This window comes from Balaenoptera ricei, chromosome 2 (genome assembly GCF_028023285.1).
Source record: "Balaenoptera ricei isolate mBalRic1 chromosome 2, mBalRic1.hap2, whole genome shotgun sequence".
Classification (NCBI taxonomy): domain Eukaryota; kingdom Metazoa; phylum Chordata; class Mammalia; order Artiodactyla; family Balaenopteridae; genus Balaenoptera; species Balaenoptera ricei.
Window position 1 is genome coordinate 36,252,552 of NC_082640.1, and position 25,135 is coordinate 36,277,686.

A 25,135-nucleotide genomic window follows, 5' to 3' on the forward strand; every position below is an offset into this window, starting at 1 on the left:
TGTGTTCCCTGGAGCTTGGGAACATTCATGAAGAGATGGGCGGGGGGCCTAGAAAAGTCCAGAAATTAGTTGGAACTGTCCTTGAGTGGATGACTGAGGGCATGGGAGTGGCACAGGACAGTTGGTCAAGCTGAATTTCAACCTGGTGTGGGGCAAAATGCACGACTTTCTCTAACCTGGAGCCAAGGGGAGGCCTGGGAAGGTAGCTGGGCTTGAGCCATCTTTAAAGGATCCCCACCCCAAAGGGCGTGCCTTCTGGGTTACAGAGGCCACAGCAGAAAGAAGCTGTGGGTGTACCACCATGAGCAGGAGAGTCACACAAATTCAATCTGAGAGAGCATTGCTCATTTCAGGGATCAGTGTAATGCAGAGGTTCCTTCCTGTGGTAGGGGTCTCCAAGAACCCACACATGTGCCCCACAAGACAGAGCCAGCGTATCATAACAGAGGCTACCAATTCCCAGAAAACAGCAATTGTCGTGTAAGACTCTGCCCCTCTTCCTTTAACCCCGTGTACATACACACATGCTCCCAGAGGAGCCAGCCGCAGAGCAAGCTGAGAAGGAATAAAGGGACAGACCACGCACCCCAGCCTCAAAGCAGGCTGCTAAGCTTCAGGGGTAAGCCTGAACTGGAGCGAAAGAGAGCTCTGAACTGAAAGGAGTTGTTTGAAGTTTTGAATTAGTATGTGCTGGGCTTTAATTTCTGAAAATGAGACTACTCTTACAAGAGAACATAATCAGAAAGTTAAGGGGTCTGCCCGAGCTGTCCATCATGGCAGAGGAGAAATCCAAAGGCATATGTTCGAAAGGCAGTGACACAAGGAAAAATAAAGCCATGTCTAACTTGTCTCCATAGACCCTAGATTCGTGTCCATGTGTACCTGCCTGTGTATGTGCCTCTATACATCCATTTTCCTTACCTACCCGCCTATCAATTGCTAAGGTAACAAAGGCACACCCACCAGGCGAACTGACTTACTCCCAGGCTATGGCTGCCACCATCACCAGATACATCAGATAATGAGCAGAGCCATCCCAGTAGCAGATCATGTGCCCATAGGCCGTGTTCAGATACGGTTCACCCTAAGGAAAGCATTAAACAGAAGTCCACTTTAAAGATGACTCAGACACTTCAACACAGAACACCAGACCTGTACTGAAAGTAAAATAAAGCAGCAGAACATCTTCGTCTGCTAAAATGAAACTATTCTTAATCCCATACAATTACACAACTGGTAGAAACATGAAAATATACATTTACCCTGGAGCCGCCAGAACTAGGGTCTGCCACAGAGGGTGGAATTAGAGAATGCCTGGCCTATGCTAGGTCAACACAGGTGTGCACGGTGATGCAAAACTGATGGTGTTACAGGCAGTCCTGGCCACATGACGAACTCACTGAGGCCAAGTCTAATCTGTGACTAAAGGTGTTTGGCTCTGGGCAGAGGGGGTGGCCAGGGAAGACCCTGCTGACCAGAGCCACTGGCTGACCGTCAAAATTCATACTGACCCAGAGGCTTGGTGGGATGAGTGTGAGGAAGGTACGCCTTTCCCCCGCCTCTGTCCCCATGCAGGCACAGACCGGCAGGCACTACACTCAGAGCTTCACACCCAACCCCTCATTCAACCTTCCCAACACCACTATGGGATAGACACGATTGACTCCATTTTACAGATGAGGAAACAGAGGTTCGAAGAGGTTACTTGACCTGCCTAAGGTCACACAGCTAATTCCTAGCAGAAACTATACTACCAAGAAGAGCTATACTTCTGAGAAATTTTTAATTTTATAAGCACAGATTATATGATGAACGACATTTCCCTTTCCCAGGTGCTTATGTTTCCAGGTGGCTACTGTAAAGTCACTGTCAAACTTGCCTGGGTTTTTAGTGTCATTCTGGCTCCACCTCACTTTCCTTTCTTCTTTCTCCATTTGTGCTCTCCTGCCTTGTTTCAGATGTTTTCCTAAGATGCCTTAAGTCCTTTCTACAACAAGGAACAGTGCAGATCAACCAGCCCATCAGTCAACCAACCAAGCAGGGGATTCTCTGAAGCTTTGCACTCCCCTGGGGCAAAGACTGCTCTCTGTCATCTTGCCTCAAAAATCAAATCAAGTGAAAATCACAGAGGTGGAGGAAACAACGTGAGTCATACTTCAGTACCCGTGCCTGGCCCACATCTTTTCTCTCTGACATGCTTTGATTGGATAATACTATCTAAGTTCATGGTTTTAATCATTGATGCCTACACACCTGGCTCTCAGGGCCAGTGCTGACCTCTCCTGGTGGCTTGATGGGCATCTTCAACTGTCTGGTCCATGGGCCCTTCAAACTCACCTTACCTCCTTTAACTCATTGGCTTCCCCCTTCAACCAAGCCCCACCTGGCCTCTCTATTTTCATGGCGACACCATTCAACTTACCCAGGTCAAAACCACAGGGTCGTTGTTCATTCCTTGTTCTCTTATGCAGTCTGTTGGCAAGTCCTATCAATTTTACCTCTATAATGTCACCCCAGGCAACCCTCCCTCTCGTCATGGCCTAGTTCAAGCCCTCAGTGCCCCTCACTGGACCTTTCCCACATGGTCTTCCTACCTCTCTCCTCTCCTTCCAATTCACCACACTGCTGCCCTGGCTCTTGACATGTCACTCTTCTGCTCAAAAACCTGCCAAAGCTGCTGGTGGCTGTAAGACCAAGCCCCACCTCCTCTTATCTGGCAGCCGGGTCCCTGAGCCTGGCCCTGCAGACCCTCCCACAGTTACACCCCAGCCCCTCATCTCATACCCTGTCTCACCACCCTCACCAGCTCAACCTCCAGGCCCTCTTGGCAGCCGCCTCCTTCCTGAAACCTCCCCGCTCTGGACTCTGGCCCTGTGCTCTCCAGGCTTTCCTTCTGCCTCTTCGCCTGTCCCCTCACAGTCCACTTCGGAGGCTCCTGATCTTCTGGCCACGGTCTCCCAAGTTCCACCCTCGGCCCTCTCCTCTCTACCCTCTCCTTTCCTCTCAGACCTTCAGGTACCAACTATACCCTGATGGTCCTTGTATCTCTTCCCCGAGCTCAACAGCTGCGAAGCCCTGCCAGCTGGGACACCTGCCAGGATGTTCCTTACCCACCTGAGACTCCACACGTCCCCAGCTGAACTCAGCATCATCCCTGCACACGTGTGCCCCAGGCTGGCAGTGGGGAGACATATGCTGTTTCTCCTCTCTAAGCCTCATTTTTTTTCTTTTTCTTTTTTGGCCACGCCGTGCAGCTTGTGGGATCTTAGCTCCCCGACCAGGGCTGGAACCTGCGCCCCCTGCAGTGGAAGCACAGAGTCCTAACCACTGGACCGCCAGGGAAGTCCCTTCTCTTAAGCCTTTGCCCACACTGTCTCTTCTCCTTGGCATGCCCTCCACCCCCTAGTCTATCTGGAAAACGTTTATCATCCACTGCCACTGCCATTTTTAAAGAAGCCGAGGGCAGCAGCACCAACTCGCTGAGGCTCCCCCGATCCCCCGAGTGCTCCCAGAGTCAGTTCTTCCTCAGTGCAGGCCGCGCCCGGCGTGAGCCTCCATCTCTGCGCCTAGGACCATGCCATCTCACTGCCACATTAGCTCCTGGAGGGAGAAAGCAGGTCTTGTGACCCCCACAGTCTGCTCACCGAACATCTGTGGAACTGCATTTCCCCTTTTGTCCCTCTCCGGTTGAATAACACCAGCGTTCTTCCAAAAGCAGGAATCAGGATGGCACCTCAGCCCTTACTCTCCCCATTGCCCCAAACTCATCCCCGAGACCTACTCATTCCAGCCGCCCAAGTTCTCTGAAGTCCGTCCTTCTTCTCTACTGTCCATGCTTGGCCTCCGTCTGGGCCATCTTCATGCCCTTGCTGGCCCTGCAAAAGCCTCCTGACGGGAGTCCCAGCTCATGACATCGACCCTTCCCGTCAAGCCCATCCTTCTCAGAGCTGACTGCACTGTTCGCTGACTTAAAATCTTCCCTCACATGCTGGACAAAATCCAAACTCCCTTAGCTTGCACACAAAGCTCCCCATTATTTGAAACACAGATGAAGACTACACTTCCAGCTCTGCTCCTTATTTCCTGTGTGACCTTAAGTACGTTACTTAACCTCTCTGGGGCTGGATTCATCACACCATAAAATGAGGAAAAAGGACTAGCTCTGTCAGGTGCCAGGTAGGTCTGTCATGCTGTGATGGGGGGAGAAGTGCGTGTTCATCCTCACAATCAAATGGCTTTATTAACTGCCTCAGTGTTTGGGGCTTTATACATTTAAGACTGACCTGGGCTTTCTTAGAGAGTAGTGTATTAATAACAGTAGATACACAGATACTGGATTCATTTAAAGTAACCTCATTTATATTAAATACAAGTAAAGGGGAAAGGTGGTGGGTTGGGTGTGAGGAAGGAGCTGTAAGACCGAACGCCGAGGAGAACTGCCTCCCATGATCCAATCCTAACTTTCTGCTTCACCTTCCACGTGACTAAGTGTCCTGTGTCTATGGCAGCAAATGAAATACCGTGTGTCATCCCTGCTTACACTAAACGAAAGGATTTCCATCTCGAGCAATGCTGTTGGGGTCGCAGACCCTTTAGTTTAAGGCTTGTACTCGCTACGGACCCCGTACCTCTCTCAAGTAGTATGTCATGAAGCCATCAATGATCCCGTCCTGTTCCAGTCCTATGATGAGGTTCACCACGCTGGTAAATCCAAAAACCGCGTACACTAGAGCAAAGAAAGCAGGAGTTCAAAAAGCCATAGCTCAGGGGACGTTGCCTAAGAGCCTGGCATTCACCAGTAATGATTTCTTTTCATGTTTTCCAGAAGATACTGCGGACGTTGTCAATACGGACTAAAAGAACGTACCTCCTGTGCACGCAGCTGGATCTCTGCCCGTGTCGTGGAGCTGGAAGAGGACACCCCCCTCCCCAGGGAGCAGCGAGTGACAAAGTCACCCACTGACTGTCCCAGAGGATTCTACCAGCCTGCCCCATCCATCCTCCACTTCCTACACGTGGCTGCCAGGGCCACATCTGCAACCCACCTGGGTAGCGGGAACAAAACCATTAACCAGTGGCCAAGGAAGCACAGAGGTGACCCCCAGGTTTAAAACATGGACTCAAAAGAGATCATTCATCTCAGTGGTTACCAAGCAGTCCGCCTCACGGTGTGTCCAACGCACTTGCTTTATCCCACACTGGAGATCCGAAAGACAGACAGCGGCTGACGTGCAAGTGACAGTGGCTTTAAGAAGAAAGGCCAGTGATTTTTTTAAAAAATGGATACGAGATGGAACCATTGAATGTTAAAGAAGGAAAGCCGTAGCATCTTAGAGAATCTCACTAAGGTTGTGAGAATCTCCTCAACGGGCTGAAAACTACCAGCAACAAACAGCTTAGGAATAATACATTTTAAACAGTGAGTGATCAAATTTAGTGTGTGGCAGTTTGTCAGTAAAGCTGCATGTTCAAGTTGTAACAAATCGGTGTCAAACTATGTGATGGGCATGGATGGTAGAAAAATCTGATGGTGAATATCAAAACAGCTGTGAAAAAAAGAAATGGAGAGGAGGGCGGGGAAGGTTAACTCACAGAGAAGGGAAGCTGGCCTTGCCCTGAGTCTGCGTTTACATCTTCCCCAGAAGAAGCAGAAGGCCCACGCGTGCCCGGCCCTGTAGACCCTGCCTCCCCGGGCCTCTGTGCAGGCCTCTGGTCCAGATCCCGCTGACAGCAATGAGCCATCAGGTGATCGGCCACTGCGTGTCCCCCAGGAGAGGAAGCCTTCAGCACATGCTCATTCGACTATTCTACCAACAATCGCCGGTGCCAACAGGAGCGTCAGACGCTGGGTCAGAGATGACAAGGACATTCTCTGCCCTCCAGTCTGGCCCTGTGGCTGCAGTGACAGACATGAGGACAGAGGGCTGAGGGCGTAGGAGCAAGGGCCCTCCACCCTGAGGAGTTGGGAGAGACATGAGCGCAGCTAAGCGTGGGCTCCACGGAGTATGGAGGGAGTGGGGGGAAGACGGCAGCAGGAGACCAGTCTGCAGAGGCGGGCAGAGGCCAGATCAAAGGCAGGTGGAGTGGGGCCTTGAACTCAGACAGGCCCAGCTCATCTCCTGACTGGCTGTCAGGCCTTAGCTAAGTTACATCATTTCTCTAAGCTTCAGCATTTTTTACATGCAAGTTGGGAGAAATTGTGCGGCTCAGTGCTGTCTCACTAACTGTGACCTTGACCACGTTTCTTAGCACCTCTGAGCCAGATTCTTCATCTGTGCAGGGAGGACATTTGTTGTGAGGATTAAATAAAATGATACTGCTAATGTGCTCAGAGTCACACCAGGCACACCACAGGTGCTCAATCAGTGGTGTTTTTATTCCTTTAACATACAAGTGTACTTGCCAGGCAATGGTCTGAGTACTTTACAACTAGTATCTTATTTAATGTTTGTACCAACCCTCCACGGTAAGTATCGATACTATTATTTTCCTCATTACACAAATGTGCAAACTGAGGCTCCATATGGCTACGTTCCGTGCCAGGTGGAGGGCGCTGCAAACAGCAGGCTGAAGGCAGGAAGCTGGTAAAAGAGCTGAGGTCAGAGGTCAGAGCATGGCTGGGGACAGGGGAGAGGAACGGAGGGGTGTCCTGCCTGGCCCTGGCAGCGACCTTCCCTCCACCAGGATCCCAGCTGCGACAGGGTGGGGTCCACAGCCTGGGAGAGACTTTAGCTTACAGGAAAACAAAAATACTCCCACCCTTCCCGCCGCTTTACCAGTGGGCTCAGAGTATTCACAACCACAGAGGGAAAGAGACTGAGGCCCGAGTGTTGTGCTCTTAGGTGGACACAAAGGGCTTCCCGCCCATGCAGACGTACCATAGAACAGTGGGTCCCGGGGTGGTTTCCTTTTGACCAGGACATGAGCCAACAGGGCTACCAGGAACAGGATGAGGGCAGCCACCCCTACAATTGTCCAGGAACTGCAACAACCAGAACAGGGAGGTGGTCACTTATCAAAATAAACACACTGGTGCATGGAATTTCCTGGCTATTGAATGCATTCTCTCGCAGCTCTGCCTCTGCCTATCCCTCAAGCACTGTGGAGTTCGTGAAGTTTATCCGCAGCACTTGGGCCCCCCTGGGCTGCCCCTGTGACTTTCAGGGACCAGAGGTACTAGGTCCTCACTCTCCTGTCATCCTGCCCACCTGGGTGAACCATGTGTCCGAGCGCCCTCTGCTGCTGTCCCGCTGCCTCTGTCCACCTGCTCCTCCAAGCCCTGTTCCCAGTGTCTGACAGGTCTAACCACTGAATCTGCCTCCTCTCTCAGGGCCAGCTGGAAACCCTCAGACTGAGCTCCAGGGAACACACAGGAGTCACAACTACATACACCTTCTCGGTGGACAAGCCCACAGGCTGTGTGTATAATCAAAGGGGCCAGAGGACAAGGCCAATCCAAGGAGGGAAGAGCCTAGGCCGGGCCTAAGGCCAGAATGATGCCAGCTCCCCAACACCCAGGAAGCCAAGCCAACATCCAACCCCACACCCAGGAAGCCAGGGTGAGGCTAGGTTGGGCACAGCCCCTGGTCTTTCTCCTGGGAAAGGGCATGGCACCAAGGAGACTGGGGACCAAAGCCCCTCCTCAGCAGGACAGCACTAGGGCACGAGGCTTGGTGGAGTTAGCAGTCAAGGGACCTGGAGTCTAGTACCTACTCTGCCACTCCCTGTGTGACCTCAGGAACAGCATGTCATTCATCATCTGTTTTTCAATTCATTAAAAAACATATTGAGGAAAAATGCATTGTACACCCCTATGTGCCAGGCACTGCGGATGAAAAAGAGATCCCTGTCTACATGGGGGGAACCTATCTCAATAGGCTCTGAGCTCTCTCACCCAGAAGGCTACCTCCAGTCCTAAGAGATGTTCTCTCTCTCGCTCCTCCACACCAACAAGGCATCCAGTTCTAGACAAAGCACCACCTGGCCCACTCCCATGGCCTGCTACACTCCTCAGTAGCCCTTGAGAGCTGCTGCAAGCACCACTCCTTAGCCAAGAGCCCTCCACACCATCACAGAGGACTTTTGGAAAACCTTTGCCACATGCCCCGGGACTTCTGGAAAGTATCCTTCACAGCCCACCAATACCTACCAATATCTGAGGGACGAACTTATGCTGAAGTTCACTCCACACACCTACAGCTGGAATGGGTGCTAGGCACCAGTCAGAAATCTGCCCCTAATGTCAGAGAGGTCAGTCAGGAAGTGATCCAACTACTTGCAGGTAGATGGACCCCCAGGAGACTGGCCCCAGGTCCAGGAAAGCTGTATCCCCAGCACCTGGCCTCAGGACCCACTTAAGAGTAAAGGAGTGGGCTCTGGGCATCAGCAGCGCCCAGATTTCCAAATGCCACCCTAGACCTACAGAATCAGAATATTTCAGGGGTGGGGTATGGGAACGTGCAACCTTTTTCAAGAAACCTGGATGAGTACGCACAGAAAGTCTGCCTCGGGACCTCTTTTAAGGTGTTCAGGAATTGATGGATGAATGAGGGAGGGAAGGAAAGGGAGAGGAAGAAAAGAAGGAGAAATGGATGGATGGATGGATGGATGGTAGATGGATGGACAGATGGATGGTAGATGGATGGATAGTTGGATGGATGACATAATGGATGGTGGGTGGAGCGATGGATGATGGATGGTGAATGGATGAATGGATGGATGGATGGATGGACGATGGATGGTGGATGGATGGGTGGATGGACGGATGGTGAATGGATGACATAGTTCTATGACAAGAATGAGGATGACCATGTCAGTGACCAGGTAAGAGACTGAAATAGGAGGTTTCTAGCAGTGCACATCAGTGGATGCTCCAGGCTCCTCCTGTAGGGATGAGACAAAGGAGGAGAGGATGGAAGAGGAAGCTAATGTGGGTCAGGAACATGATGCTGGGCTGAAGCATCCAGTGAAGAGGGAAGAGGATAGGTGTGCGATGTAAGCTGACAGACATTTTAATCACAGCCTGAGACAGGTAGTGGCCAGGAGACAACTCCCATCCCTGCTCCTACCAAGGACCTAGGCTCGCAGCCAGCACCGTCACACAGCTGGTGCTCTTCTGGACTATGAGAGAGCAGTGTGAACTGGTTCACGGTGTCCTCTCACACTCTCCACCTCTGGGGGAGGAGCAAAAAATGAAGAGAAACTGGGGCAACAGATCACCTGTGTCTCCCAGTGACAGCCAAGTGCAGGACCTGCTCAGAACAGGGAGACATGGATCCAGCAGGGACTCGGGGTGTGGGGGGAGGGGTAAGGGCTGCCACTAACCCAAGGGTGGAAATGTTGTTAGTCTTGGAATGTGTGTGCGTTTTGGGATGGGGGGCGGGGAGTTACTGATGCCCTTCCATGAACAGACAGCTACTGAGAGGGGTCATGTATGGGTGACTATGAGCAGAGTGTTTGTGTGTGCGTGTGTGTGTGTATTTGTGTGTGTGTGTGTATTTGTGTGTGTGCGTGTGTGTGTGTGTATGTGACAGAGAGAGAGAGATCCCACCCTTTTCTGACTCCTCGACTTAATTTGATTTTTCTGTTTTTCAGGCTTTCGTAAAAGGTCTGGTGGGAAGGAAGCTTCAACTAAGTCAACTAATGCAAACTTAACGGGATGCCCACTAGGCACGAGGCCCTGTGCTGGGCAGGACAATACTAAGGGGAGCTATGGCCTGAGAAGGTAAGTTCTGACCACAGGAAAGTAACTCCTGTGGGAAGAGCACAACCCAGCGGGGCTCAGAGGAGGGAGAGATCACATCTGCTTGGAGGGACCTGGAAGAGGCAGAGGTGGCATTTTCCTCTGGCCCATAACGTCCAGGTGTGGCTTCAACAGTCAGCTACAGGGAGGAAGGCATTACCGTCAGAGGGAACAGTGTGAGCAACGACAAGGAGGTGGGAAAGTTAAGGAGTGTCCTAGGAGCACAGAACAGTCCAGTGTGGCTGAAGCACCAGCACAGTGGGCTGGGCTGGTGGGCTGAGGCAGAAATGCACAGGGCACTGGGGCGGGAAGGGGACCTCTCGTGGGAGGCTTTGCCATGGGCTGGGCCAGAGAGGGCCAGTGCCAGGGGAACAGGAAGGAAGAAACAGATGCTAGCCCAGCCCGGGGAATTAGGGGGAAGGAGACAGTGGGAGGGCTGGAGGGAAGGAGTGGGAAAGAAGAGGGAGGAAGCAAAGGCTACTGGGATTTTAACCTGCAGGAGGACAGGAAGAATGGTTGGAACCAATTATTCCAAACTCTGCAGGGCTTAGCAATGTGCTCAACAATACACAGCAATACATAATTCACCATGTGTTCAGTAAATGCCATCACCATCCTCCCAGTGGCTGAGGCCAAAATCTCAGTCATCCTCAGATCCTCTCCATGCCATGTGATCCTTCAACAAGCTGCGCTGCCCTCCCTCCCAAATATCCTCACACCCAGCCACATCCCTCTCCCTGCACTGCTCCCTGTTCCCCTGCCTGGAAAGCTCTGTCCCCAGATCTTCCTGTGGCCACCTCCTGCAGCTCAAGTCACCTCCTCCAAGAAGCCTTCCCTGACCACCAGTCCCCCCCATCACTCTCATGTCGCCCCATTTTCTGTGCTGATGTCTATCTCAACACATGCCTCCCCAATCTTTTGTGGTTTGTTCATAGCTATTTCCCCAGCACCTGGAACAGTGCCAAGCATACAATATGTACTCAATAAATATTTGCTGAACTGCCCATAATGCCATTTTAGGAGGGCAGGGTCCTCCATGCACTATATTCACAGACATGTGACATTCACTGCCCAGAGATGCTTCTTCCAGGATTTGTGCCCCAAGACTGGGTCAGACCAAGGGCTGTCACCGCCCATGCCTAGGGAGCACTCAGTATGGATGGGTGCCACCTGGATAAGGCTGTCAGCAAGTGGTGACCCCATGAACGAGAGAGGAGCAAGTCACTGCCCTGTGGGCAGACACTTGTCTACAGCCTGAAGGTCTGGAGGGGGTTTGCAGCGTACAGACTGATGAAATTCCCTTAGCACCAACTGCTGTGGGAAACATAACAGGTTTACTTCTTCTTCCCCGCAGACAGCAAGAAACATCAGCAGGCCCGGAGGTCTGGCACCTTTCCCACTGCTGGAGCAGGCCGGCTGCTGCCTGGTGCCCGTTGCTTGGCCAGGGGTCCCTCCCAGAGGAGAGGCAGGCCTTTGATCAAAATCCATGTGCGGCCTCCTTCAGCCCCACCCATTTCCTTAGCATGGAACTGCCCTGCCTCTCTGCCTCGCCGCCCATCCTACACAACACTGCGCCCTTACGGCTTTTTGGATCCCGACAATAGGATGCAAATATAGGCCATTTGACAGACAGGAGAACTGAGGCCGGGCCACACGGTTAGTGCCAAAGCCAGGCCTAGAACCCAGGTCTTTACCTGTTCGTTCTGGGCTATTTCTGCTAGTCATTCACAACAGTTTCTAAAATTAATACGAAATGACAAGTATGCGTGTGTCCATACATGGAAACGTTCCTGAGAAATGCGAAACGAACAAGGCACAGCCCGAGATAAGACCAAGCTCCAAGCTGTCGGTGTGTGTACCGCCCCACCCCTGCCCCTGGGCACTTCAAGGGCAGGGGCATTGCCTTATTGACCTCTGTAACCCCGGATACCTGGCACGGGGCGGGCACAGAGCGGACGCCCAGCACTTGCCCCCAGAATTGCGCCGAATGTCAGGGATGCCAGCCTAAGCGAGGACCCCGGCCCGCACGAATCCGGGCGCCTCCCCTCCTCCGGCCGCCCGCGGGGAGCCCTGGAGGCCGGCGAACCTCTGCCCTGCAGTTTGCGGCTCGGCCCCCTCTGAAAAGTTGCTGGGGCTCCTGACGCGCCAACCCCCGCCGCGCGCACCCACTCACTCGTGCTGGGCCGCCAGGTGGTTGAAGACGTAGGTGACCGGGATGGCCGAGAGGGACAGCACGAAGACCCCTGTGGCCGCCGAGGCACTCATCGCCGCCGCCGCGCCGCTTGCCCTTCACCGCATCCCGCGCGGGCGCCCCGCCCCAGCTTCCGGCTGCGCCCGCGCCCCTCGGCCGCGCCCTTCAAGGCGCCCCGCCCAGCGCGCCCAGCGCGCCCACCGTGCTGCGCCCTCAGCAGCGCCCCCTCGGCGCGCCCGCCCGCAGCCGCCTGGTAAGCAGGGCCGCTGCACAGGCCCGAGAGGCCCCCTGCCGTCCTCCCGCCCGGGGCTGCTGGGACTCCACCGCGAGCGCCGGGCGGCGCCGAGGAGCGGCAACAGCCCCCTGCCCGGGGACAGGTGTCCCCAGAGGCGCGCGCTCTGCGGGAAGGCGGCGGACCGGGAGGTGGGCGCGGGGCCCCGGCCCTGGGCGCAGCCGGGAGCTTGTCATCGACGAGAGAGGCTCTGGAGAGTGTCTGGGCCGAACTGCGGGCAGGCAGAGGGTGGAGCCAGACCCGGGGGTGTCAGAGCGGGAAGAGCCCGCGAGATCATCCACGTGGGGAACCCTCGGGCCGGGGATAGGAAGGGATAAATGATCCCGAAACCTTGGAACCTCTCCACCGGAGCAGCCAACAGCCGGCAGCGAGCAGTGCTCCTACGCCGAGTCCGAATTCCGGTTTAAACCCCGTCTGCTCACTCACCAGATGTTGACCTTGGTCAAGTACTTAACCTCTCTGTTAACCTTAACTTAACCTCTCTTTTCCCTTCTCTACCAAATGGGAATAACCCACGTCAGTGTGACTGTGGGATTCACTGAGTTAATAGGCATGAACTGCGTGCCCAGTACTGCTCAGTACACTGCTATCATCTGCAGTTCCCATTTTTACTTGGAGCTGACACTCCGAGGAATACGATGATTTAAGAGACTAGAACGCTATTCATTTCTATTACAGGTAACGTTCCTGGAAGCCATCTTACCACCAGCCAGCCTGCCCTAGGCCATACAGAGTACAAGGAAGCCAAGGGCTCTGCCCTCACACTGCTATCAGACAGACAGACGCCCCCTCGTTACAGAGAATAATGCGGGCCAAGTCTGTCCTGGCTGCTTGACCACTGCTGTGGGGCGGCCCCTGGGACAGAGCCTGGAGTCCTCTACTGGCTAGGAAAGGGAAGCGAAGTGAGTTTCAGACAGAGGACAGCTCAAGCAACCAAGGGAAGCACATGTACTTAGTGACCTTACACCTGCTAATGAGCTGAAGACACCAGCAGCTCGTTTTAGAGATGAGAGAAAAGAGTGGCAAAGAGGCTCTGAGCTGCCCCAGGGCCACTCAACTTTCAAAAGCCAGCTTTCCCAATCCCCTATCCCAGCGCTTCTTGGAGGCTTCTCAAACTCTGAGGACATAATGATAAAGCCTTGGCCCAAACCGTGACACATCCAAAGCTTCCCCAAGTGATGTCCTTACCTGTGACCTGGACATCATCCTCTTCCACAACTACTCCTAACCTTTACCAGCTCCTTAAACTCTTTCCTCCTCCCCAAGGACAAATACCTCGTCCGAGACCCCTTCTCTCCTCCTAGCCAGTCTCCCAGGCCAGCCCAACCCCTCCATCACCAGCCAAACCTTGCCGAATCCATCTTGCCTTCTCTCTTATACCGTGAACCCCTCTAGCCACCCTGGGTCCTTCCCCTCAACCTAGACACACGCTCGTGTATGATCCAGTTTAGAAAAGTGCTCCCTGGACCTGTGTGTCCTCTCCATTTGCCATCTTCGCTCTTTCCTTGCTGGGTTGTTGTTGTTATTGTTGTTGTTTTTATCCCTTTTAAAACTTTTTTTTTTAACATCTTTATTGGAGTATAATTGCTTTACAATGGTGTGTTAGTTTCTGCTTTACAACAAAGTGAATCAGCTATACATATACATATATCCCCACATCTCCCTCCCTCTTGTGTCTCCCTCCCACCCTCCCTATCCCACCCCTCTAGGTGGTCACAAAGCACCGAGCTGATCTCCCTGTGCTATGTGGCTGCTTCCCACCAGCTATCCATTTTACATTTGGTAGTGTATATATGTCCATGCCACTCTATCACTTCGTCCCATCTATGCTGGGTTTTAATGACCGTGTCTGTGCTAATAGATCCCATTTTATCATTCCTAGCACCGATGTCTCCCCTCAGCGCTGCTCCCTGGCATTCCACAGGCACCTCACCCTCAACATGGCCAAAATGGAATTCCTCGTCTGCCGCAAGACCACTCCAGCTTTATCTCATCTGGTGGCACCACCATTCACCTGGTGATCCAGAAAATTGGCAGTCCGCATCGGTTCTGGCCAATCCCGAACTCCTGTGATTACCACAGTCCTCCTGTTACTTCCCAAATATCTCTCAAGTCTGTCTCCCTATCTGTACCATTGCTGTCTCAGTTCAGGTCTCTACTATCTTCCATGTGCCAGCCTCCTCCCCTGTCTCCCTGCCTCTGACCTCACCTGCTCTAGAAGACCTTACCTGGCTGCCCTCCTGTGCCTCCCCCACCCTCTCTATCAAGTACCCTGCTTTGCTTTCTTCATAGTACTTTACTTATACTGTCCAAAATTATCTTGTTTACACATCTGCTTCCTGTTCTGTGTCCCTCTCTCCATTATGATATAAGCTCCCTGAGGTCAGGAACCTTATCTATCTTGTTTACCGTTCTATTTCCATCACCTAGACTAACACCTGTATGAGCAGGTACTCGAGAAATATTTGTTCACAGAATGAACGCTCTAGATCATCATTGTCTGACGGAAATATAATGCAAGCCACAAATGTGAACCGCATGTGTAGTTTTAAATTTTCTAGTAACCACATTAGAAAAGTAAAAAGACAGAGGTGAAATTAATTTTAATAATATATTTTATTTAACACGATATGTCCAAAAGATGATCATTTCAATGGTCATCAATGTCAAAGGTGTTAATGGGAAACTTTACATTCTTTTTTTTTTAATACTAAGGCTTTGCAATTTTGTGTGTATTTTACAGTATATCTCATTTCAGGCTAGTCACATTTCAAGTGCTTAATAGCTACCTGTGGCCAGTGGCTTCTGAATTGGACTTCACAGTTCTATATGTATTCCTCCTATCTTATCAAGCTGGCTTCGGTTATGCTCTCTGCTACTTTAGGAATGGGTGTGACAATTAAATCACTAACAAGAGGACTCAAACATCCTCAGAGAGTCTACCATGTTTCCAGCATTGTTCTAAGAAGTGGTCACACAAAGATGAATTACAAACACATTTCGCCCAAAAAGACCACAGTCTAGTGTGAGAAAAACACATGTAAACAATTAGCATGCAAGGTGATAAAAGATTTGTGCACAAATTGCTGTAGGAATCACCAATCTGTCTGAAGGGGTCAAGAAAAGATTCAGAGAGGAGTTGAGGCTTTAGACCAGCCTTGCAGAACAAGTAGAAGCTGGACAAGCAGGCAGGGACTAGTGGGGTTTTCCAGGAAATGGAAACAACACATGTGAAAGGCAGAAATGTACGAGACAGCATGTCAGTCAATGAACTTCAAGCTGTTTGCTCTGGTTGGAAACACTCATGCATGAGGGGGGCTGGCGGGAAGTGGCAATGGAGAGGTGATCGGGGACTCAGTCTCAGAAAACCTCAAGGGCAGGGAGCATTTAAGATTTATGCGTAGGAGGAGAGGCTGACTTAATCAGAGTCACTTTTTTTTGGGGGGGGGCATGCCACGAGGCTTGTGGGATCTTAGTTCCCCGACCAGAGATTGAACCCTGGGCTGCGGTAGTGAAAGCACAGAGTCCTAACCACTGGCCTGCAGGGGAATTCCCCAGAGTAGCATCTTCAAAGATCTGCCTGGCAGCTGATGTGGACCATGGTTTAGAAAGAGGAGAGGTAGGAGGCAGGAAGTCCGGTTAGGAGGCTTATCCTAGCAAGAGATGCTGAGGACCTGAACCAAAGTGATGGCAATGAGAGGGAAGAGGAGGGGGCAGATGTGAAAGATCTGGATAGGAATTGTAAGAGGAGAGAGCTGGGAGAAGGGGGCTTGAGGATGAGTTTGGTTTTGGATATGTTGGGTTTCCAGTACCCATGGGGCTCCCAGGAGGAGCCATCCCATAGGCAGTTGGGGATACCGGTCTTTGGCACCAAGAGAAGCACAGGCTGCAGATACAGATTTGAGGGTCACCAGCCTAGAGGTGTGGCTTAAAAATCAAGGAAATGAATCCAATGTCCAGGAAGAGGGTAGAGTCAAAGAGAATGGTAACAGAGGCCACCTGAGAGGGGCTGGTGAGCATTTCCATCAGCAGAGCAGCCCAAGGGCATCTGAACTCCATGGCAGAAGCATCCAACATCCCACACCTGTGAGCTGCTCCCTAGGAGTCTGCAAGGGACCCAAGGGCCATGGCAAAGCTTTGGGGTACTTTGGTATACATGTTGGAGATTATATTATTTTGTTGACAAAAATTTGTCTTAATGCTGAAAATATGAGTGGTCAGAATGCTTGTAGTGGTGAAGACTATTTGATAGGAACCCTCCCCAGGTTTCCGGGGAGGGCACAAACCCAGTGAATATAATCTCATTCTCCAGCACTGCAGTACTCTGTAAATTATAAAGGAATTCCATCAACATTATCCTATAATCTTCACAGCAGTTCTCTGAAGAATATGGAGCCATTTATGGATGAAGAAACTGGGGCTCAAAGAGGTGAGGCAACTTGCCCAAGGTCAAAGGGCTAAGAGAGGGTGCACTTAAATTCAGATTTGCTGACTTTAAGTCACTATACCCATGATGCCACAGCTGACCAGCAGCAAAGCATCACATCGGGCACCTTAGAAATGGTGGGTGGACACCCTACAGATTTGGCCAGTTGACTCATTGCTTTAGGAGGCTGAGTTCTGGAGTTCTGCTCTATGCAAATCAGTAATTATTAAGTTGCCCCTTCTCTTGAAAAAGGGTTGGGTATGACTTAAAATAAAAGGCATTCAGACAATAAATTTGTTTTTTGATTTTTGGTTTTTGTTTTTTTAGGACCATCCATCTTGCAAGTCATGAAGGCTAATATTGTAGCTGTGAAATTTGACTCCAAGCTTCCTGGAAGCAAAAATAGACACATGGAGGTCTGTACTCTGCCCATTCCCTGATGAGAAAGACAGTTTTGGGTGTATTGGTTCAAAAGAATTGACGAATCTGGAATTACACGGAAGGGCCCCTGACCATGTCTGCTTCTGCCATGGAGGGGAAATGAAAGCAAAACATCAGAGAACCCGGTCACATAGGAAGTAGGAACTAAGGAAGAATACTGCTGGGCAGGAACTGAGGGAGCACAGTGAGGCTGTTCTGGAAGAGTGAAGAAGTCAGCCCTGTGTTCACTCGTTAGCCCCCAGCCCCAGTGCCGTCTTCCCCTTTCACATGCTTCAGTTTTCCACTATTTTTCTTTCTTCCTTCCTTTTTTTCTATTTTTTTCTTCTTGAAGTATAGTTGATTTACAATATTGTGTTACTTTCAGGTGTACAGCATAGTGATTCAGTAATTTTTGCAGATTCTTTTCCATTACACGTTATTACAAGATACTGGGTACAGTTCCCTGTGCTATACAGTAGGCCCTTGTTGCTTATCTATTTTATATATAGTAGTTTGTATCTGTTAATGCCATACCTCTAATTTGTCCCTCCCCTCTTCCCTCTCCCCATTTTTTCCTATTTTTTATCCTTCTGATAAAAGTTGTGATCGTGTTCTTTGGAAAGGCTGAACACTCTAGACAAACGTGAAAGGGACAAACAGATTGCTCTGTGGGGTGTATAGAGACAGAAAAAAAATGACCTGAGAGTGACCAGGGCAAGGGTGGTGTATCTTAGTGGGTACATTACTAGGGTCTTGTCCCGAGAAGGGACCAGAGAGTGACCAGTCCACTCAAAGAAACATTAAGTTATCCTAAACACTAAGTCACATTAAACACTGGGTTTGTCTTTGGCCACGAGTGCCCTGACTGTCTTAATATGCTACAATGATTAACATGGATATTTTTGGGTAGTGCCAGGCATAGAGCAGATGCTCAATAAATGCTGACTGAAGGGAGAGGTAAAGTTAGTATGTAAAATGTTTGTCAAAAAGTCTTGTGCAGTTGCTAGATGAGATCTGCACCATTGCCCTGGGTTTCCTAGCAATCAAAGCAGAGGGAAACAATGTTATAACAGTCACAGTGTCCGTAAGATAAAAACAGATCATAGGCTCAGAAGAACTCTCTCATGGCTCCTCTTAAAGGGAACACCATGTCATATAGTATGTCCTCAGCAACATTCCTACAATAAATATAGAAATCTAATTCTGAACAGTTGTCTCTCAGTATGTCTTCAGTGCAGGTGGCTAGCATATTGCCAAGAGTCACTCAGTGCAAAGGAGCCAAAATAATTCCTCACAGATAAGCAACTCTCAGAGGGTTTGGTTTGGTTCGGTGATAAATTTTACGATATCTGGGGGCAGAGGCGGAAATACCTTCCCGGCAAGCAAACCACCACGTCCAGTCCAAGTCCAGAGCACCAATGGGCTTCATTGATCATTCACCAATGATCAATGAAACCTTCTCCCATGGAGATTGGACATCACCAATAGGCTTCTTCTCACTTGCCAACTTAAATCAATCTGCCAGCTCTGATCGAAGGGTATTCATGAATATCCTTCAGGCAATGTTCTGTGAATATTATTTCATATAGTAACATTTTAATACAAATGAAGCAACAGAGAGTTTGAAATTACAGTGGCTGGCAAGAGAGAAGAAACATTCTGAGTGGATAAGTAAGGACAGAGCATTATGGTTTGACAGGCAAACAAATGGAGGGTAATTTGACACTCTTGCATGAAAAGGATGAGCATGGGACAAACAAACCCGAGGTTGCTGCATTGTTCAGACGCTCCTGAGGTATAACAAAAAAGACCTCACATGTCAGGGTTTGGGTTAGACAGAACCCATTGGAGGGGAGGTTGAGGGACTTCCTTGACATTTACTTTTCCCCTCTAGATACCTTTTCAACCTCTGATTCAAGAGTTAACATAAAAGTAGTTAACATAAGAATAGTTAACATAATTAACTGGCCAATAAATACATTTTAAAAAAAGACTAAGCAATACAGTGCTTGAAATAGGAAAGAATACTCCTAGTAGACCTGAAATCTGAAGGATACATAGAAGATTGTGGTAGCTGTTACTTTGCTGGTGTCCTGAACCACACTTCTCAGTATTTGTGCCCTTTGTAGTTCCCTACCACAGTGACTCTGGACTTGGCAGGTGGCTAGCTTGCTCTGGCCAATGGGACATTAGGAAGCATAATTTAAACAAAAGCTTATAAGAGCTTGCCCATTAGAGTCTGTCTTCTTATGGTGCTCTTTCTTGGAACCCAGCCACCATGGTGTAAGGAGGCCCAAGCAGCCATGTGGAAAGGCCAACACGGAGAAAAACCAAGGCCCCTGGCTGACAGCCCAAGCTGAGATTCCAGCCAGCAGCCAGCACCAAACATGGAAGAAGGTTAGTTTTGACCTCCCAGCCATCCCAACATCAACACCACATAAAGCAAAAGAACTGCATGGTCAACCCACAGAATCATGAAAAGTGAGACATTTTTGATGCTTTAAGCCACGAAAGTTTGAGGTGATTTGTTATGCAGTCATGGATAACAGAAAAATAGGAAACAGTAGTGGAGAAAGAACAGAGACAATTTAAACCTGAGACACCAAAATTCTTCCCAAGGGAGATAAGGAGCAGGTCCAAGTTCAGAGTCAATAAATGCAGAGTAGGGGGTGTTTGGACGAGCATAAGGAACAGTATTGTGGACAGCTCAGATAGTCAGCCCTTCCTTCTCTCCTGGCACGAAAATGTAATAGCTGAAAGCAATGGCATTCTCCCTCATCATTAATCAAGAAACCTGCTCTCTAAAGAAAGAGGGAAATCTGTTTAGACGATGTCTGAGGGGGCCAGTAGGAGGGCCTGAGAATTAAGCAGAATCCAGTTAGAAATTCTAAAGGGCTCTGCCCCCAGAATAAAACCTACTTGGACAACCGTGAGGGTCTCTAACTTGACTACTTCCCTCTTATCCTGGTACCCTAAAAAGGTATCTATCTTCTGAAACCCCACATGCATAGAACTCTCAGACAATTCTGTCAGCCAGGGGAGAGGCCTGACGGGGACCAACAAATCTGCCAAGATGTTCAGGAAAGCTACCCACACTGCTTAACATAGTCCTTTATTCATAACTATAAGCAGAAAACCAAGGTTGCTAAATATATTAGGAACATCAGCAGCATGAAAGAGAAGGCCCAGGTTGAACCAATAGAAAAACTGACCTTGGCGGAAACAGAGACAATTTAAGAAAGAACTTTATAAAAATTGCAATTAACATCCTCAGAGAAACGTGAGAAGGCATTGCAGTTGAGAAATGGTCAGAAGTGGCTAACAGAAAGGAACAAAGAACAAGACAAAGTTCTAGGAAATTAAAAATGGGATTGCAGTAGGGAAAATTCAATTCATGGGCTGAAATAATAATTTGGACACAGTTAAAAACCAAGCAGTTAATCTACAATCAAGGAATCTCACATAATATAGAGCAAGAAAAATAAAGAGGCAGAAAATATAAGAGCGTGGAGCAGGGACCCAGGAGGTCCTGCACCTATCTTATTAGGAAAGAATGGAGAAAATAGTGGAGAGAAAATAGCGAAGAAGTAACAGAACAATATCTTCTTCAGCTCAAGAAATACACAAGTCTTCAAGACTGAAAAAGCCCACTGAACAAAATTAAAGAAAAAAGACTAAGCTCTCCCCACCAGCATTCCCAGAACCCTTTACACTGATCTACTCATTCCTTTTTCCCATAGCATATTTCACCTGCTGGCATACTATGTAATTTTCTTATCCATGCATAAGAAATATGCATATTATTTTCAGCCTGTCTCCCTTGCTAAATTGTCAGCTCCAGGAGGGTGGGAATCTTTGCCTGATTTGTTCATTGTCCAGTGAAACCTAGCACCTTGAACAGTGCCTGACCTTTAGCGGGCATCAGTAAATATTTGTTGAATTGAATTAAAATCTAGATAGACACATCCTGGTAAAATTTTATAATTGTACATGTAAACAGGAAATCCTAAAATCTTTGGGATTTCCTACTAAAGAACAAGACACAGAACGTCTTCTAACATTAACAACATTGAATCCTGGAAAACAGAGTAGTATCTTCACAGTTAGCAAGGAAACCAGTCTCGGACCTAGAATTCTAAACCCTGCCACACTGCCAGTAATTTGTGAAGGCAGTAATAAGGCATTTTCAGATATGCAAGAACATTTACTATCCATGCATCCTAGATGACAGATTATGCCAGTATATTTTCCAGCAAAATTTTTTTAAAAGTTCAAGAAAAGACAGCATGGAATACAAGAAACTGAAACCCCAAGGAAGTGAAAAAAGCCAGCAACAAATCAAGAGAATTGATCACATTGGGATGCTTGAATGGGTCTCCCTGGACCAACAATGTTTAAATGACATGAGGATTTACATTTATTAATATTCTCTGGCTCCAATCACATGAATTGTTTCTTTAGTGACTAATATTTACATGTCACAGAACTATGCTATTTAAAAGTTTTCTAGGTACTTCCCTGGCGGTGCAGTGGTTGAGACTCCATGCTTCCACTACAGAGAGCGTGGGTTCGATCCTTGGTCGGGGAACTGAGATCTCTGCTGCAGCCAAAAAAAAAAAAAAAAGTTTTCTATTTTTGAAATAACTGGAAAACAGAGTTACAAAACAAAATGTAAATATTGTAAACTTTTACCCTGTAAGAATCACAGCTACAAAAATTGAGAGGGGCTGACAGAGAAGAAGGTGTTTCAAAGCCTTTTTTTTTTTTTTAATAAAATTGAAATTGAAATCCCCTTTCCAGTCCCATTCCTCTCCCACCATCTCTAGAAGTAATCACTACCCTGTAACTGGGGCATATCCAGTCTTTATTTATATATGTCTCTATACATGTAAACAATATATAGTTATTTTATAAAATTTACATAAATGATAATATTCTTACATATTTTTTTCACTTAACATTGAGTTTTTGAAATTCACTGATTTCTATACACTTGTTCATTCATTTTCACTGCTAGAGCATTCTACTGTATGACCATACCACGATTTATTTTTCATTCCTCTGCTAATAGATCTCAGAATTGTTTTTAATTTTTCACTTCTATAAACAATGCTGTAATGAACATCTTGTGATTCTCTCTTGTGCACACATCAAGAGTTTCTCCAGGTGGCAATACTTAAACACAAAACGGCCAGGTCAAGGTGTGCATGTTGTTTGGAGCTTCTTTACACTTGTTCAGTCCAGGGTCAGTTTCCTGCAAGTTTCTTCACTGACCTGATGAGCTTTGAAAGCAAAGGTCCTTCCCAAGAGTCAGTGAGCTTGGCTCTAATCCAGAAGTTCTCAAAGTTGTCTCCAGTCTACCCTCTGAGAAACACTGTCCTAATCCACTGCTGGAGACAGATAATATCTTCAAACCCAAATCAGATGTCAGGAAAAGATGCAATTGATCATAAGAAGAATCAGATGGGAAAGGTCAATAATTTCCCCCAGAATATGCTGGTAGAAGAAATTCAGATCTCAAACAATGGTATAGAATGGCTACAGTTTTACAAGGGAGGGCTTCCCCCACTACTCTGAGCTCAGGACATGACCTATGATCTTTGTCTTTAGCCCCTTTTGTGGTGGGACATTTTTTGCTAGTTCACCCTTTCATCACAGGTTATGTCTCCTTTAAAGGTCCCAGCTCTCTGCAGGATATCAGTTTCAATGTTCCGCATCCAGTGAACTCAAAGCCAGGTCTCCTAGACTAGTGTAGACATAAAAACCAAGTTTCCAGGTTATTGAAATGACAACCTCCCTGGAGCTGTAGGCACTGCATTTCTCGCTGACTCCAGGCCCCAGACTTTAGTTTTAGCCTCTGGGAATTTCACTTACTTTCTTGCAGTCTAGGCTACATGTTTAAGTGCTCCTGTTATATTGTATCCAGCATTTAGGTGTTTTTATTTTATTTTTATTCTTTTATTTTTTTATTTGGCTGTGCTGGGTCTTTAGTTGCGGCTTGCAGGATCTTCATTGCCACATGAGAGATCTTTAGTTGTGGCATGCGGGATCTAGTTCCTTGACCAGGGATCGAACTCGGGCCCTCTGCATTGGGAGCGTAGTCGTAACTGCTGGACCACCAGGGAAGTCCTCCCATTTAGGCGTTATTAAGCGGGAAAGTTTTCAGATTATCTAGTCCAGATAGCTCAGGACTTTAACTCAAAAAAATTAAACTATCAAGCAAGAGGTGAAAATAAAAAGGCATTTTCAGAAATGCAAGGTCTCAAAAAATCTACCTCCCTTGAGCCTTTTCTCAGAAAGCTACTGGAAAACGTGTTTCACTGATACAAGGGAGTATACAATGTAGAAGAAGATGTGGGATTCAGGAAACAGGAGCTCCAGCCCATGAACGGGGCTGAGGGATCACCCAGGAAGATGGGGTGACAGCTGTGCAGGAGCAGGCCTGAAGAACAAGCAGTCCAGTTTAGGGCAGAAGGGAGGCAACTCCAGGAGAACTGTCTCTAGAAAAAGATGTAACTATTAGGTTACCTAGTATGTTTGAAGGTATTAAGATATGAACAACTCCAGAGACTTTGAAGTAGTGAGAGGAAATAGAAAACTAAGCAAACGGCCTTATCTTCTATAGTAGAAAGTCAATAGATAACATCCAAACCTGAAAAAAATCAAGAAATTCCAGTGTAAACATGTTATTTAGAAATATGGGGCAAAAGCAGGCATTAGAAGATGTTGCCTTCAGGGGCAGAATGCAGGGATGGGGAAAAGAAGGGAAAGGGATTCTGGTTTTCGTTTCAAGCCACATACACCTCTTTTTATTAAACAGATGTATAACTTTGATAAAAATAAATAAGTAAATAAAATTAGTATGATGGCATAGTGCACAACATTCATATCATTTTTGAGTTTTTCATCAAGATCCAAAACAGGTGTCTTTGCATAAGTATTCAAGAGATTAGTCAGTTTTCCAAAGGCAGTTCTTTTTTTTAAGGCCGCACTGCGAAGCATGTGGGATCTTAGTTCCCCGATCAGGGATTGAACCCTTGCCCCCTGCAGTGAAAGCGTGGAGTCCCAACCACTGGACTGCCAGGGAATTCCTCCAAAGGCAGTTCTTAGTCCTTTGATATTCAAATCACCTTCTTTGAAGAACTTATCACATTTTTATCCTTGTCACTTATTTGCTTCATTTGTTAACTGGTTTTATAATCAAATTTTCATTTGTGAATAAACCATTCTCCAACATCCCTTTAATCAACTTCATGAAATTCTGCAACCCCACAATCCTGGAAAGGATGACTGACTACTAAAAAAAAGCCATTGACTCAATGGCAGAGGTAAACTCTGGCTAGTCCAGTTGGGACTGATTTCGTTATTGACTGGTTTGTTAGTAAATATGTTGGAAGGCTGTTGACTTCTGCTACTTTACATAAACTCAAATGGTGGGGTCTTGACTAATGAATACTCAGACAATAAGAATTCTGTTTACGGTAAAACTGACTGTCCCAACTGTCATATTCACTTCTCACTCATTGGTTCACCACCTGCTTGATGTCTAGTGTAGAAAGGAAATGACATAAAGGCAGGAAGCAGAAAGGAGAAGTGGGAAGGAGACACAGAATGAGGACTAAAGAAGATGTATATTTTATAATTAGCCTCCAAGTACTGGAGAGCTCACTGAATTCCCTATCCAAACAATCACATTTAAAACATTCATTCAATACACATTTATTTATTGAATAAAGATGATGTACCACATATTCTACTAAGCACTGTGGTTATAAAAAAGGAAAGTATAAATAAGTGACCAACCTATTCACAATCTACAGAGGACTCAGACCTATAAAAAAATGATCACAGTCACAGCTGTATTTGAGAAGGACAATAATAATAAAGATGAAAGGTGCCCCAGGGAAGTAATCATTAATTCAACCAAGGCGTCTCAGAGGAAGTAATCCCTGGAGGACCAAGGCAGAGAGGGCATTTCAGAAAGAAGTTATCTACCACATATGGAATGGAACGGAGGCTAAAATACCATAGCACGATCTAGGAAGTGCCAGCCTCCCTGGGGTA

The 25,135-nt window shown here is 48.0% G+C and overlaps 1 protein-coding gene and 1 long non-coding RNA gene across 14 annotated transcripts in view; one reads left to right on the plus strand and one right to left on the minus strand.

Moving 5' to 3' along the window:
* The window catches only part of TM6SF1 (transmembrane 6 superfamily member 1), a 53,970-nt gene extending 41,525 nt beyond the window's left edge, over positions 1-12,445 (minus strand). For 7 of the 13 annotated variants that reach the window (XR_009500723.1, XR_009500724.1, XM_059912349.1 and 4 more), the window contains exons 1-4: positions 11,916-12,444; positions 6,879-6,982; positions 4,629-4,726; positions 981-1,084 (exon numbers count right to left, since the gene is read on the minus strand). Coding sequence is in view for 9 of the 13 variants with exons in the window: in XM_059912349.1 (XP_059768332.1) it covers positions 981-1,084; positions 4,629-4,726; positions 6,879-6,982; positions 11,916-12,007 (398 nt within the window). In the remaining 4 variants the exon portion in view is untranslated. Of the gene's footprint in view, positions 1-963; positions 1,085-4,628; positions 4,727-6,878; positions 6,983-11,915 lie in introns of those variants that run through there. The other 6 variants (XM_059912352.1, XM_059912346.1, XM_059912353.1 and 3 more) reach the window with 6 other exon arrangements.
* LOC132359085 (uncharacterized) lies at positions 7,312-11,160 on the plus strand. The gene is made up of 3 exons (XR_009500725.1): positions 7,312-7,559; positions 9,595-9,724; positions 11,097-11,160. It is a non-coding gene; the product is annotated as an uncharacterized LOC132359085 (long non-coding RNA).
* Positions 12,446-25,135: the final 12,690 nt, after the last annotated feature.